This window comes from Ciconia boyciana, chromosome 6 (genome assembly GCF_034638445.1).
Source record: "Ciconia boyciana chromosome 6, ASM3463844v1, whole genome shotgun sequence".
NCBI lineage: Eukaryota > Metazoa > Chordata > Aves > Ciconiiformes > Ciconiidae > Ciconia > Ciconia boyciana.
This window is the reverse complement of record NC_132939.1, coordinates 3278130-3291541: the sequence shown is the minus strand read 5'-3', so window position 1 is coordinate 3291541 and position 13412 is coordinate 3278130. Positions and strand designations below refer to the sequence as shown.

The 13412-nt window shown below is 39.2% G+C and overlaps 1 protein-coding gene across 2 annotated transcripts in view; it reads right to left on the bottom strand.

Moving 5' to 3' along the window:
• The window catches only part of SHANK2 (SH3 and multiple ankyrin repeat domains 2), a 319794-nt gene that overhangs the window by 199427 nt on the left and 106955 nt on the right, over positions 1 to 13412 (bottom strand). For both annotated transcript variants that reach the window (XM_072864803.1, XM_072864804.1), the window contains one exon: positions 12144 to 12257. In XM_072864803.1, coding sequence (XP_072720904.1) covers positions 12144 to 12257 — 114 coding nt within the window. The remainder of the gene's footprint in view (positions 1 to 12143; positions 12258 to 13412) is intronic.

Sequence of the window (13412 nt, the reverse complement as noted above, 5' to 3'; positions counted from 1 at the left end):
GATATTGATGTGATGTTCTTTCACTTAGCTAAATAAACCCACTCCGGGATATTGATAGTCTGAGCAAGCACAGCCCTGGCACAGCGAGTTTCACAGCCCAACACCGGCGGCATAACCTTTAAAACCACTGCCACAGAAAATCTGCTGCAACGATGCTGACCGGTCCCTTCTGGCTCTGCCCTGCAGGCACAAAATGGACAGTGGCAGATACCTACGAACAAGACATCTGGAGACAGAAAGCAACAGAAAGGGGGGGGAAGGAGAGCATGTGAGGCCCTAACAGAAAAAACTTCTCTCTGCAAGCTCTGTGACCATACTGAAGGCCACCTGAGATACTGGTCAGGTCTGGGGGCTTCCTACCTAGAGCTGATGGAGCTCAAGATGAAATGTCGGAGAGAAAATGATCCTCATTTGAATCACAGAATCATAGAATAGTTTGGGTTGGAAGGGACCTTTAAAGGCCATCGAGTCCAACCCCCCTGCAAGGAGCAGAGACATCTTCAACGAGATCAGGTTGCTCAGAGCCCCGTCCAACCCGACCTTGAGGTTTCAAGAGATGGGGCATCTTCCACCTCTCCGGGCAACCTGTGCCAGTGTCTCACCACCCTCATCATAAAACATTTCTTCATTTCTATCTAGTCTAAATCTACCCTCTTTTAGTTTAAAACCATTACCCCTTGTCCTGTCGCAACAGGCCCTGCTAAAAAGTCTGTCCCCATCTTTCTTAGCCCCCTTTAAGTACTGAAAGGCTGCAGTAAGGTTTCCCTGGAACCTTCTCTTCTCCAGGCTGAATAACCCCAACTCTCTCAGCCTTTCTTCATAGGAGAGGTGTTCCATCCCTCTGATCGTCTTCATGGCCCTCCCCTGGACCCACTCCAACAGGTCCATGTCTTTCCTGTGCTGAGGACCCCAGAGCTGGACACAGTACTCCAGGTGGGGTCTCACCAGAGCGCAGTAGAGGGGCAGAATCACCTCCCTGGACCTGCTGGCCACGCTTCTTTTTGATGCAGCGCAGGATACGGTTGGCCTTCTGGGCTGCGAGCGCACCTTGTCAGCTTATGTCCTGCTTTTCATCCACCAGTACCCCCAAGTCCTTCTCTGCAGGGCTGCTCTCAATCCCTTCCATCCCCCAGCCTGTATTGATACCGGGGGTTGCCCCGACCCAGGTGCAGGACCCTGCACTTGGCCTTGTTGAACCTCATGAGGTTCACGCGGCCCCACTTCTCGAGCTGGTCCAGGTCCCTCTGGATGGCATCCCGTCCCTCAGGTGTGTCAACTGCACCACTCAGCTTGGTGGCATATGCAAACCTGCAGAGGGTGCACTCGATCCCACTCTCTATGTCATTGATGAAGATATTAAACAGTACTGGTCCCAATATGGACCCATGAGGGACACCACTTGTCACTGATCTCCGTCTGGACATTCAGCCATTGACCCCTACCCTCTGGATGCGGCCATCCAACCAATTCCTCATCCACCAAACAGCCCACCCATCAAATCCGTATCTCTGTAATTTAGAGACAAGGATGTTGCGGGGGAGCGTGTCAAAGGCCTTATAGAAGTCCAGATAGACGACATCCATAGCTTTTCCCTTGTCTACTGATGTAGTCACTCCATCATAGTGTAATTTGAAGAAATTACACTTTAAAAAACTTACCTCACCAGTCTGGGTTAACAGCTCACAAGGCAAGATAAGACCCCAGAGTTTCCCTTTGATACCAATCTGGTAATAAAATGAGCAGAGGTTTCTAGCAAGGGACGTATTCCACTTACATGGTTCGCACTACACAATAAAATCGGCAAGCGGTACGTCATGTAATAACTGATTGGGCTTTTTAATGAATCAAAATAACATGCTTGTTTTCATGCTGCTTCTACTCTGATCAGTTACTGTCATCAAGTAGCGTATTATCGAGCCATTTTCTCACCATCAGGCACTGGCGGATCTTTTAGCAAGCTGGAAAAAGCCCCTTCCCCTTCTCTTTTGTTGCAGGCAGGTATGGAAGCAAAAAGCAGTGACACAATTTAAGATCACAATATGGATTTTCTAACAGCTGCTGCTATTTAGGTATCATTCTCCTGATCACCTCCAGCATTGCCATTACTATACGTAGGTGCTCTATCATCTTCCTTAAATTAATATGAATTTGATCTCAAATAACTGGGGAGTGTTTCAAAGAGTTTTCAGCCTCTGTTGTCAAGCCTTTTACCTGAGCCATTAAAAATAAGAGGGGAAAAAACCCAAATGTGTCATTTAGTACAAGAGAATACAGAGAAAATGAGGATTTATCAACACTTTCAGAATATGCATAGATCTAAGACTTGCTTTGCTTTATGTCAGCCATTTTAAGTAAATGGTTTTAAAAAGTGTTAGGTTATGCTAAATGAAATGAGTTAAATGAAATATGGCACTTTATTTCATTGTGATGTATACCCAGAATGATTTTAACAGAAGTTGCATTCTGATAGAAATAATGTTTGCACAGGTGCATCAGAGAATCCTGATTAAACAGTTTCAGAAAAAAATGGATGTAAAATAAAAGCTAAAACCTATTGCTACTATAATTTAAGATAAAATATTTATAGAAAGAGCAAAGATCAAGTATATTTGATCATAGGATCATAAGATATTAAGAAGTACCTCTAATCAAGAAAAAAAAAGAACTATTAGTACAGGGAAGAGATGTTATTATCAAAATATATATTCTTTATGAAATTTGAAAAGCTCCAAAATTCCAGAAGGTGAAAGCAAAGGATTTTTGCCTACTAGCAATCACTGAGAAATGCCAAATTGGTTAAACCTCAAATAACTTCACCCCAGACTTTGATGGGTTGAAAAAAAATGTGTTGTATGTGTAGCTTCCACAAGAAAACTAGGAATCAAAAAATTAAGTATTATTTCTAGATTGTTAGCACATTGCATAACAGGGCTGTTCAAATTCTGCCACAGGCTGAAGTATCCTCTCATAAACCAATAAGTGGGCTTAAATTCCTCAGAAGGCTGTATCACTTTATAAATCATTCACTTTATACCTTTATCATTTTCACACTTCTAAAGTAATTTGTAACATTAGACATTTTTGGTATCTATATATGCTCTCAGGCTTTGCAAGTTGCTTCTTAATGTTAGGTGTACTGTGATTTTGAACAGAAAAAGTGAACGTATCCCTGGAAGTAAAAGGAAGATGCCGTAATGGTAACTCCATTCTTTTTGAGACACTCCTCAGAGTTTGCACTTTTTTATCCTGTATGGTTTGACAGACATTTTTTTTGAGGAAAAAATGCGGAAAGAATCAGAAAAGGAAAAAATCTACACTTGCATGTCCGCTTTCACACATCAGCAATCCCAGATGCATTTGAAATGTTGAGTTTCCTAACATGTAAGTTTAATTTTATATTGCTGAGCAATATTTTTTTAGCCTATTTCAATGCTTTAGAGAATTGTGTTGCTCCTTTTCAGCTGATTAGAGTTATTCCTAAGTGGCTCTTAGCAAGCATGAAAATCAGAGTGAAAGGGATGAAGTGTATGTCAGCTGAGGAGCCGAGACAGTAAAATATTATGAATTAAAAATTACTTATTCAGAGATAAAGATGAGACAGACTTACATCCTTTACAAGCTCTAGAGTTAGGCTTGTATTTTCTTTCTTTTGAATTATTTTTTCATGTTTTTGCTTTATGCTGTTCTCAAAAACTGGATAAATTATGAAATTATGATAATCGAATACTTTATTTTACTCTTTCTTGAAACCAAACTCATATCATTAGCAAAGGAAAACCACTGTAAGTTGAGAGGGAGAAGCTGATCAGCAACATTAGTTGGTAGACTCAGTCTTCCAAAGCATTTTTTACAAATGCTACTATTACAGTAAGAAACTTCTATGGCATCTTGGTCAGAAGACCAAGACTGAAAGAATGCAAGGTCTTTCAAGGCACCCTTGGTCAGAACATTACCAGGTTGGGTGGGAAGCGTACGACTCCATCCTATGGCCAGCTTGCAGACAAAACCAGCTCTCAAGTTACCTCTGCTTCCAAATTAGCCTTATTATTGAGTGATGATTCATGTAGAAGTCTTTTCCCAAACTGCTGTTTATCATTGAGAACACAAATACTATGCTCAGCAAAGCTAAAGTGCAGAAACTTGCTGAGATTCATTCTTTAAATTTCCATTACTTGAGACAAAAAGTGGAGTTGATTTACATCCTCAGCTACAGACAGTTGTCAGAATTAGTTGAATATTACTGCACTGAGCTCCTGTGTCAGCTGGGTTTTGTGGACTGGCTTGCCAGCACCTCGGATCTAATTCTTTGCATTGACTTTTTTTGTTCCAGTATGAAGTATTTTTCCCACTGTTTGATGGAAGGGAATGCAGTTTATGCAAAAATATGGTACGTAGCATATTCCTGATCTTTCTAAGCCATAAAAGAGAACACAGTATCTTTGTGGATGATCACCGTGCTGAGTTTTGTCATCTATCCACATTTTTTTTAATTACAAATTTGTACATGGGAAACATATTTCGTGGCAGAAAATCACTTAGCAAAAGATGAAACTTTTCAGAATCACGTGAGCCATGTGGTTTGTGGTGCAAAATATAGAAGCAAGGCAGAAAAGAGTATTCCAGAGGTCAGCGCTTCGGACAGCATCCTTCAAGGCAGGGGGACTTACTGAATAGCGTTTGTCCTGTCAGTTTGAGCTCTGGGTACCAGGGTTTGATAGCTGGACAGTGTTCCTCAACAGGCATGGATAAACTCCAATAAACACATCTGTCTGACCGCATGTCCCGCATTTAGGACCCTGTCTGGGATTACGAAGATGTAATATGAATCTCCTGAGCTTTCTATCCATTTTCAAATGGCTGAATTTGTATCCACATCATACCACTTTTTACAATGATAAGCCCACTTACATGTGAGGCAATCCTGTACTTTCAATTTTTTTCTTTTTTAATTTGGTTTACATTCTCTGTGCCATATTAAGTCCAGCCATTGCCTGCACTGTTAAGTCCGAACACGTTTCCAAGCTATCAGACTTCTTAGCTCTTTACACAGCTGACATGAGAATGTTTGTGATTAACTTTCCTAACAAAAATGTGTCTTTCCCCTCTTATATATATACACATTATTTTTATACTGCCTCCATCTAGTCCTTCCAGCTGCAGTAATGTTTTGTCCTTAGCTGCTGCCGTTCATGGCAAACAGTTTAAGTTGCATGATAATTTTGTCACAGATACACGGGTACCTTCTATTCAAGGTGCAATCATGTGGAAGGAGCATTTATCAAAACTTATTATCAAAAACCTCGAGGAGCTCATCTGGTCAGCTGGCATCTCTTATTTGCAGGCTCTTCTGTCTTGTTGAAACCCTCTTCCTTCCAGTGGTTTTCAAAGTTATTTAGTTTATAGAATTTTTCAGAGTTCTAATCATCTCTAAAATGTTTCCATCTATTCTCACAGTTCTCTTTCTAGTTAAATAACAACCCAGAATTGATCCTAACAAAACAGGAAAAAGTTGTTTAAAACAGATCTTGTTAATTTGGATCACTTATAAAAGGTGGGTAATGAAGGAAAGAGGCTGGATGAAAACAGTTTTTGCTTTCTGTTTTTTTCTTCTTCCAGTGCTGACTTGCACATGCATAATTCTGTGTGATTAGGGAGTGCTTTTACAGCTGATTATGTTCTGGCTATCTGTTATGTCCAAAAAGTAAATTTGGTAAACCAAGATTCCTGTCCTTCTTCTAGAAGGACCAGAGCTACAGCTCACAAATTCCAGTTTTACATGAGCTCAAGAACTAATATCTGGATGCAAACTGAGCAAAGCCTTATCAGAGACTTTAAACACATCTTAAACTGTCCATCTATGTAAATGTAGCCCCTGACTGCCAAAATGAGGTGACCCATAACTTACAGGAAGGAGAAGGGTGATGGTTTTATCCAAGTGCTCCAAGCCCCGTGTAGCTAGCTAGGGACAGGTCTATTCCCCAGCAAGTCCACCATTGGAGACCTTGGATGCACATGCAAGCTGTGCTCTGCCTGGATGTCGGGTTGAGATGGGTGCACATTTTTTCCTTTTCTATTCAGGAGAGAAATCCTTATATGTGAACACGTGCTCCATCATGTCCTCTGGGCTTGAGTCCTCTGGACTTCCAGGCTCAGCACACTACATTTCTGTTCCACACTGGGGTGCAATGGGGTGCACACACACACACAGACCAAATTTCTGTGGTATGCTTTAGTGTTCATCTGCCTCACAGAGTACACCCGGTAATGACACCTCTTTGTAGTACACCTACCACATCACTACCCCAAGATGCTTAAAAATGTAGAAAAAAAGAATGTCAAAATTTAATTTTCTGGCACCCATCCTTCTCATGAAAGGTTAAACAGGACATGTTGGAAATTAACTATAAGCTACAGAAGAGCATAAGCTGGGGAAATGCATTTTTTTAGAACTTCAGGCAGCCTACATATGTCCATACAGGACACAGTCAAGGCTGCAACTTGTGCTCCGGTGTGTAACCATCCATCCTGTTTCACTGTTAGTGGGTCCCTGGCACAGCTTCCACTTACGCCAACTATTATTCTTCCAAACAATACCCAGATATATTTCAGTGGACAAAAAATGCTGCTGACTGTTCCAAAAGGCAGCATGGAGAAAGCAACCTTGATGTTGCAGGCAAGGGGAAGAAAACTTTCAGATGCAGTATGTGCCAAGCCGCTTGTCCGCAGAGGACAGAACAGCTACCAGTTACTAGTACCGATGTAGCTCCTCAACTCACGGCAAGGCAACTTCCTTTTCTGCAAGAAGGCAAATCAATTTTCTAGCAGCCTGGCTGACTAGATTGTCTGGGAAGGTGTTGTGCTAATTATAAAAAGGGATGGTGGAAATGAGGAACAAATCTGTTTTTATTGAATGCACAAGGTGTTAAAAACTCAGAATGTGGAATAAAGAAAATTCTGTTCTTCAGAAATAGCCATCTGTAGCAAAGTATTCATTTTATTAACACAGCTTTGACTTGTTTGGTAACTTCTGAAATCTAGAGGGAACGTTGGATAAGGAATGCTGCAAATTCTGCTTATAACATCTGTGTACGATTACACAGGTAAAAAGAAATGGGCAAGGGAACGATACTATACTGGATAATCTGTCATTATATTTTCAAGTTGCTGGAAACTCAGGAGTACTGAGTTTCTGTGCTGATACTGAACGTTTAAGTACAGACATTTTGAGAGCGAAATCCCAGCTTAGATGCTAGGTAGTGTCTGCTCAGAGCACCAGTGACACTAGAGGTCAGCATGGGCGCATCTACATTAGCATTTTAGTCTGGGCCAGGAATGTGCTTTGTAAGTGCTGCCTACCCGCTGCAGCCCACAGGACTGAGCAGACCTCAGAGCCTGCAAATCGGATTCTTTCATGGAAGACTGAGCTCTTGAACAACTGCTAATGGTCGTTCAAGCCCCATGCCCGGATTAGATCTAGTCTGAAATAAACTCCCAGGACTTGTATGGCAACTACAACGACTAATAAGGTGTCCCCCAAGGCCACAGGATAGAAAAATGCATGGAGGATGCCACTGAATGAAAAATCACCCCAAAGAAGATATTAAAGATGAGCATGGAACTCAAGGAAAGGTGCACTGAGGAGGCCAAGAGTTGAAAGACAGCGATGCTGAGTCTCCCTTCATTTCAGTATCATTTGTAAAATCTAAGAGTTCTTCAAGCACATCAGTAGGGAGGAAGGAATAATAAATGGTAAAGACAAAATGTCATTAAAGACAACTTCTAGCTTGAAAATGAAATGAATACTTCACCTCAGTTATAAGCGATCAGATAATCTATACCTCTGAATTCTGAAGGACATGGAATATAAAATCACAAGTCTAACAGAAAGCATTTTTGTAGTAAATCAAGTCGGAGTAATGCCCTATGATGAAAGAAAAGCAAATGGAAACACCTAAACTTAAGTAGGAGGAAGAAAACTGTATCTTCCATTGGTGGAGCAGCTGATTTTAGGGATGACAGATTCTTCTGTACTTCATTTCCCATTGGAAGGTAATAGTTAGGAATTCTTACTATTTTAAGAAGGATAATGAATTTTAAGGGGCAAATAAACTGGTAAAATGAAAAGCCTTGCTTTTTTTTATAGGTAGAAAAATTAAGCAAAGCTATGTCACATAGTGTATTCTCAGTGGATGCAAACTACTGCTGCCAGAGATCCAAGACGACCTGTGATTCTCTGCAGCACCAACAGCACCTAGCGAATAAATCCTATTGTCTATTAACCCAAGGTACTGCCTCACATTTGCACAGATTTCAGTTAACTTGTGTTTTATAGGAATGAAGCTTCTCCTGCACAGAACACTCTTCAATCTACCCAGAACATTTGAGCAAAAAAAACATAGTATATTTTCCCATATTTAGGAATACAAAGAAATTTAAGAATGGAATTGGTTCATTATTGAATAACATAGGAAAACCGTCAATGTAGAAGGAAGGAATATGTAGCATTTGTATTCTGTGTTTGTACAGGGAAAAAGCAATAAGATGTATCAATCTCATCTGAAGGAATACTCTCACTCTAAGACTAATTCTGGAGAATGTTAAAAACTGGCTACTAAGGCGACACTTTTTTAAAATGAGATGGTACGAAGGTTTTGTGTCCAAGAATTTTTTAAAAGCAGGCAAAAGAACTTAGCAGACCACTGATAACGATTTTCTTTGTCATTATTCTTTTTTCATTAGATCTCAAAATGTCAAGGAAACTTCTTAAGACTGAAAGGCAGCGGGGCCTGTGCCAGTGCTATTAAAGGGCAAATGAGGCAACCTGGATAATTAAAAACCTATAGGCCTGGCATCAATCCTAGCAAAATAATGGAATAATTCCTACAAGTCTCAATTAATGAAGGATTAAAGAAGGGATATAGAATTAATGCCAGTCAACACGATTCTTTTTTTCTTGAAAACAGAACTTGCCAAGCTAGCATGATATCTTTGAAGAGATCACAGGAACCAGGTGCTGTTCTGCACTGCCTACTTCCACTGAACAGTCTGGAGGGCAATGAAGTTCCCTGAAAATGGAACTTGTCTTAGAAGTGAGATTATAAATCAGCATGACATGAAACACCTGCCCGCCAGTTTTACTGGGCACGTAGTGTTTAATTGTGGTTTGTTTTTTCCAAGAACTATTTCTCTTTCTTTCCTTCATGGCGTGAAAATGACAAGCTGCTATTAAACACAATTATTCAAACTTAATAGCAAAGGGAAGCTGTTTGCAGAAACGTTCCTAAATCTCATTTATAGGAAAGAATTGTTACTGTGGTGCTGGTCTGAAAAAGGCCGAGTTTGAGACTAGTTTCCTACACATTAAGATGATCTACTTTCTAAATCATTATCATAAGAAGTTCTGCTGCTTTGCGAAGTCCATGATGCAAATTCTTGCAACTCGCACAAGTTTGTGATGTTTCTCAGCTGATGTTCTTTCAGCGATCCCAGCAGACCTAATTTAATTTCTAAGCATTTCACCATGCTTAACACATTTTTCTAAATTACTTTTGCATTTGTACTCAGAGGGAGTACTGGCTGATTTTTGCTTATAAAGCTCTCCTCTTTCATTTCCATTGTTTCCTATGCAAAGGGAGTGAAGCTAACTGCACAGAGCAATTCAGTGATCAGCTGCTTTCAGCCCATACCATATTTCAATAATAATATGGCACATACTGTGGATTTCATATATTTCATACTCATAGCTCCAAGCTCTATTACACAGAGAAGCACTGTACCTCATTTGTGCCTTCTGGGTGCGGGACATTTGTCAAGATAGCCCAGCAAAATATGTGAGTGCACAAGTTCAAAGGTGTAGAAAACGTGCCCATTTTGTGCTCATTTAGTTATATTTTCATCTTTTTTTGGAGTAGAAGAATGGTATATTAAAAGTCTTTAGCTATGTTGACATTATTATTCACACTATACTATAAACAAGTAGGAAACCAATCCGAAAGACAATAGTATGCAATAGGTATAAATTAAAGTAAATGCTCTGGTGTTTGGGCAGACACATGGCATAAGTTTTCATAATTTCACATCATAAAATTCGTAAGATGTTTCTGTTGGTATTCTTTTAACACTTCCAGCTTTGGTAATCCTTTTGCTGTTTTTGTGACAATTTTTTTCTTAATTGTCATTTTCCTTTGAATGATCAAAGACATTTTTACTTGAAATCAATCTTGTCATATATTAAAGCAATCATGTCATATACTTGAATTTACTTCCTACAGTATTTCTTAAAAAGAACTTTAAGGATTTGTGACAAATAGGTTTGGTTACCTTCTCTTCAAAACCACTGTATATACCTAAAGAAGTTGCAAAACTCCTTTCATATTTTAGAACTTCACCTAATGTCCCTCCCCAGAATTTTCATCGGACTTGGAGACAAATGCACAGCTCAAATTTAATGCAGAGTTGCCATGAAAGGTGTTAGTGATGCCAACTCAAGAAAGGTGTTAGTGATGACTTACTTATATAGACTACATCTTTCTGAAGTCTTTCAATCAAGTGACCACAAGGTTTTATTGAAGGATCTTCAGAACGTGGCTCTTCACCAGCTCATGTTCCACACTGGCTGAATTTATTTGTCTTCCATAACATTTCCAACAAAAGAAATCACACTAGAATTGCAACTTGTTGTTCTCTTTTTACATCTAGTATTTGAGAACTGCACAGCTCCTAAATTTGCCAATTCCAACCTCAGTCTTCCTCTTGTTTAATATTTCTCCATCTGCAAATTCTGATCTGTTCTTAAGCCCTTTGAAGAGCTACACAACTATTCCCTCTCTATTCTCAGAGCCCAAATCCATTCTCTCCAAATATTAGATCTGGTTTTGCCTCATTCTCTTTTTCTCTCTCAAAAGGGAAACAGAAAAGGAAGTATAACCTTTTCACACAGTGTTTAGTTATCTAGAGCAGTGTCCCTGATGCCTCATTCCCTCATTCTTTTAAAGTTTTCATATTACAAAAGCTAACTTTTTGCCTCCTCTTCTGCTAATCCATTAAACTCTATTTCATCTTACCACAGCTTCCACTATAACTGATGAAATTAAAACAATTATCAAATCTTATAAATATTTCCAAATCCTTACTACTCTGGAACTATTATCTTGTCCAGTGCATTCTGGTCCATTCTATCATGTTTATACAGTGGGTATATATAAAAAAAAGAAAAGTATACCTGTGCAGTTTATGATGATACACATAAAAGAATAATGTTCGTAAATGAAGGATACGATGCATAAATTTTAGTGTATTGTCTGTGTCTGTGCAATGCCAAAAGTTCTTAATCAACACATCAGAGATCCAAACCACATCAACAGTTAATTTAAAACTGCATACACTCCTGCAGAACATTAATGATATTCTCAGAGCTCACTTATAATGAGCTTTTAATTAGAGAGGATGTCCTCATATCTTAATTCTTAAAAGCAGAGAAATTATGAGATGGTAGGTAATTCTTAAAATAACATGCTTCAACGTACATTTCTTTTTCCTTTGTTACACCAGAACTGTAAAGACTCCTTGCTTAAAGTCACTTGTGTTTTACTTACTTATGGCAGCACAAGTGTGTGATAAAGGAGGATTCTATTTCCTTTGTCATCAGTAAGGATGTATATGGGACATCCAACTAATGGATGCCTCCCCTAAAATTTAGTGACAGGTCAATAGAGGGGACTTTATTGCTGTGAACAAGAGCAAAATACATTGTATGACTACCTCAGACTGGGAGATGACTGATGAGTTTTTCTTCCATTATTTAATTGTCTAATTAGCTGTTCTCCTATACTGTAAGAAAATAAAACGCAGCATGATGCTTTAGAAAATGTCTGCATACAGTTCTGTGTAAACGGTTTCGCAGTACTTCACAGCATAGTCCCTCATGAGAAAGACCATTTGCTTGGACGGCATCCAGTAAAATCTGATCGATAAACCCATCTTTATTTTTTAATTCAGCAGCTCAGCTTTATTTCATTCTCCAGTTTCTAGTATCGCACAAACACACTGCTGCGTAACACATTACCGTCTAGGCTGCCTCTCTGCTTGGACATACACATCGCATTTGTCATTGTTAGGATTCAACAGGAACTTGATCGGATTACCTGGTTTGCTTTCATTTGGTTTACACTGAACTTCTTCAACGCATTCTGCAGGAAACCATCCAATATGTCCTCGGGTGCTGCCTTCCCAGAATCCACCTTCGCCAATGCTTAGAACTAAATACAGAGAGACATAGGAAGCATTAGACTTTTTTCTCTTCTCATGTAAATACCAATATTAGTTACATAACACGCTCAGTAATAATCAAGTATCATGTCGGTAAAAGCAAACGTTGTACAATAACTCAAATGCTGGTATCCCAAAAATGGGCACAGAGTAATCTTTAAACGCGACCCTCCCTGATCAGTCTTTGGAACCTCTTCCCCAATTTATTTTTGTCACAAGTTTCCTTGGCCCTCACATAATTCTCTCCATTTTCACTTTTCTCAATACTGCTTTTATCAAGCATAAATGCATCGTCATACTAAGACCAAAAAAATTTGTCTTGCCTGTTTAAATTAAGCTGAAGTGCTGAACCCATTGTAAAACTGAACCCACACTGACATTGGGTTTTAATAATACATATTTTGATATCTCATATGTTTTCTGCTTCCTAAGGAAACACGCTATTTTATTTAGTGGGTGGCTCCAGAGATTTGTAATGTAGGTCGAGTAATATGATTTAACGGTTTGAGTACACGGCAAACACTTGAATATCCCATAGGTGCGATACACAATGTAGATGCCTTTTGAAACATTTCAGCAATTTTTCTCAGTGAAAGATAGCACCAGTAGGGAGGAGAATGATTTACCAATAGGAGAAAAAGCTTTATCCTGTAGTTCTAATTATCTTGATATTAATCTTAGGACTGAACAAGGATTGTGACAAAAGACTGCAGAACAACAATGTATGTTTGTGCTAGTAAGCAACTGGAGATGAATTACAATAATGAAAGGATCCTAAGTACTTGCTAAGTATTATGTTTAAATTAATTTTACACAAGTTCCTACAAATCACTGTATGTTTAATATATATTAAAAGACCATAAATGTACTATTATCAACACACTATACATCAATATTGGAACAAAGGTGATATTACAGATTAACAAAAACACGGTCAGCTCTTCTAAATAGGTTGACTGGGAATGGAGCTCAGTCATACAACACAGGTCCTCAGAGGACATCTGTAGAAAACACAATGTTCAGTGGAGAGGTCCCTGAGCTACCAAAAATAAGCCCGTGGAAGTCGAAGCAGCACAGCTCCATTAGCTGTGTGCTAGCTAAGCCAGCCAAGCTAACTGGCCCTGCTGAAAATCAAGGCTAATTAG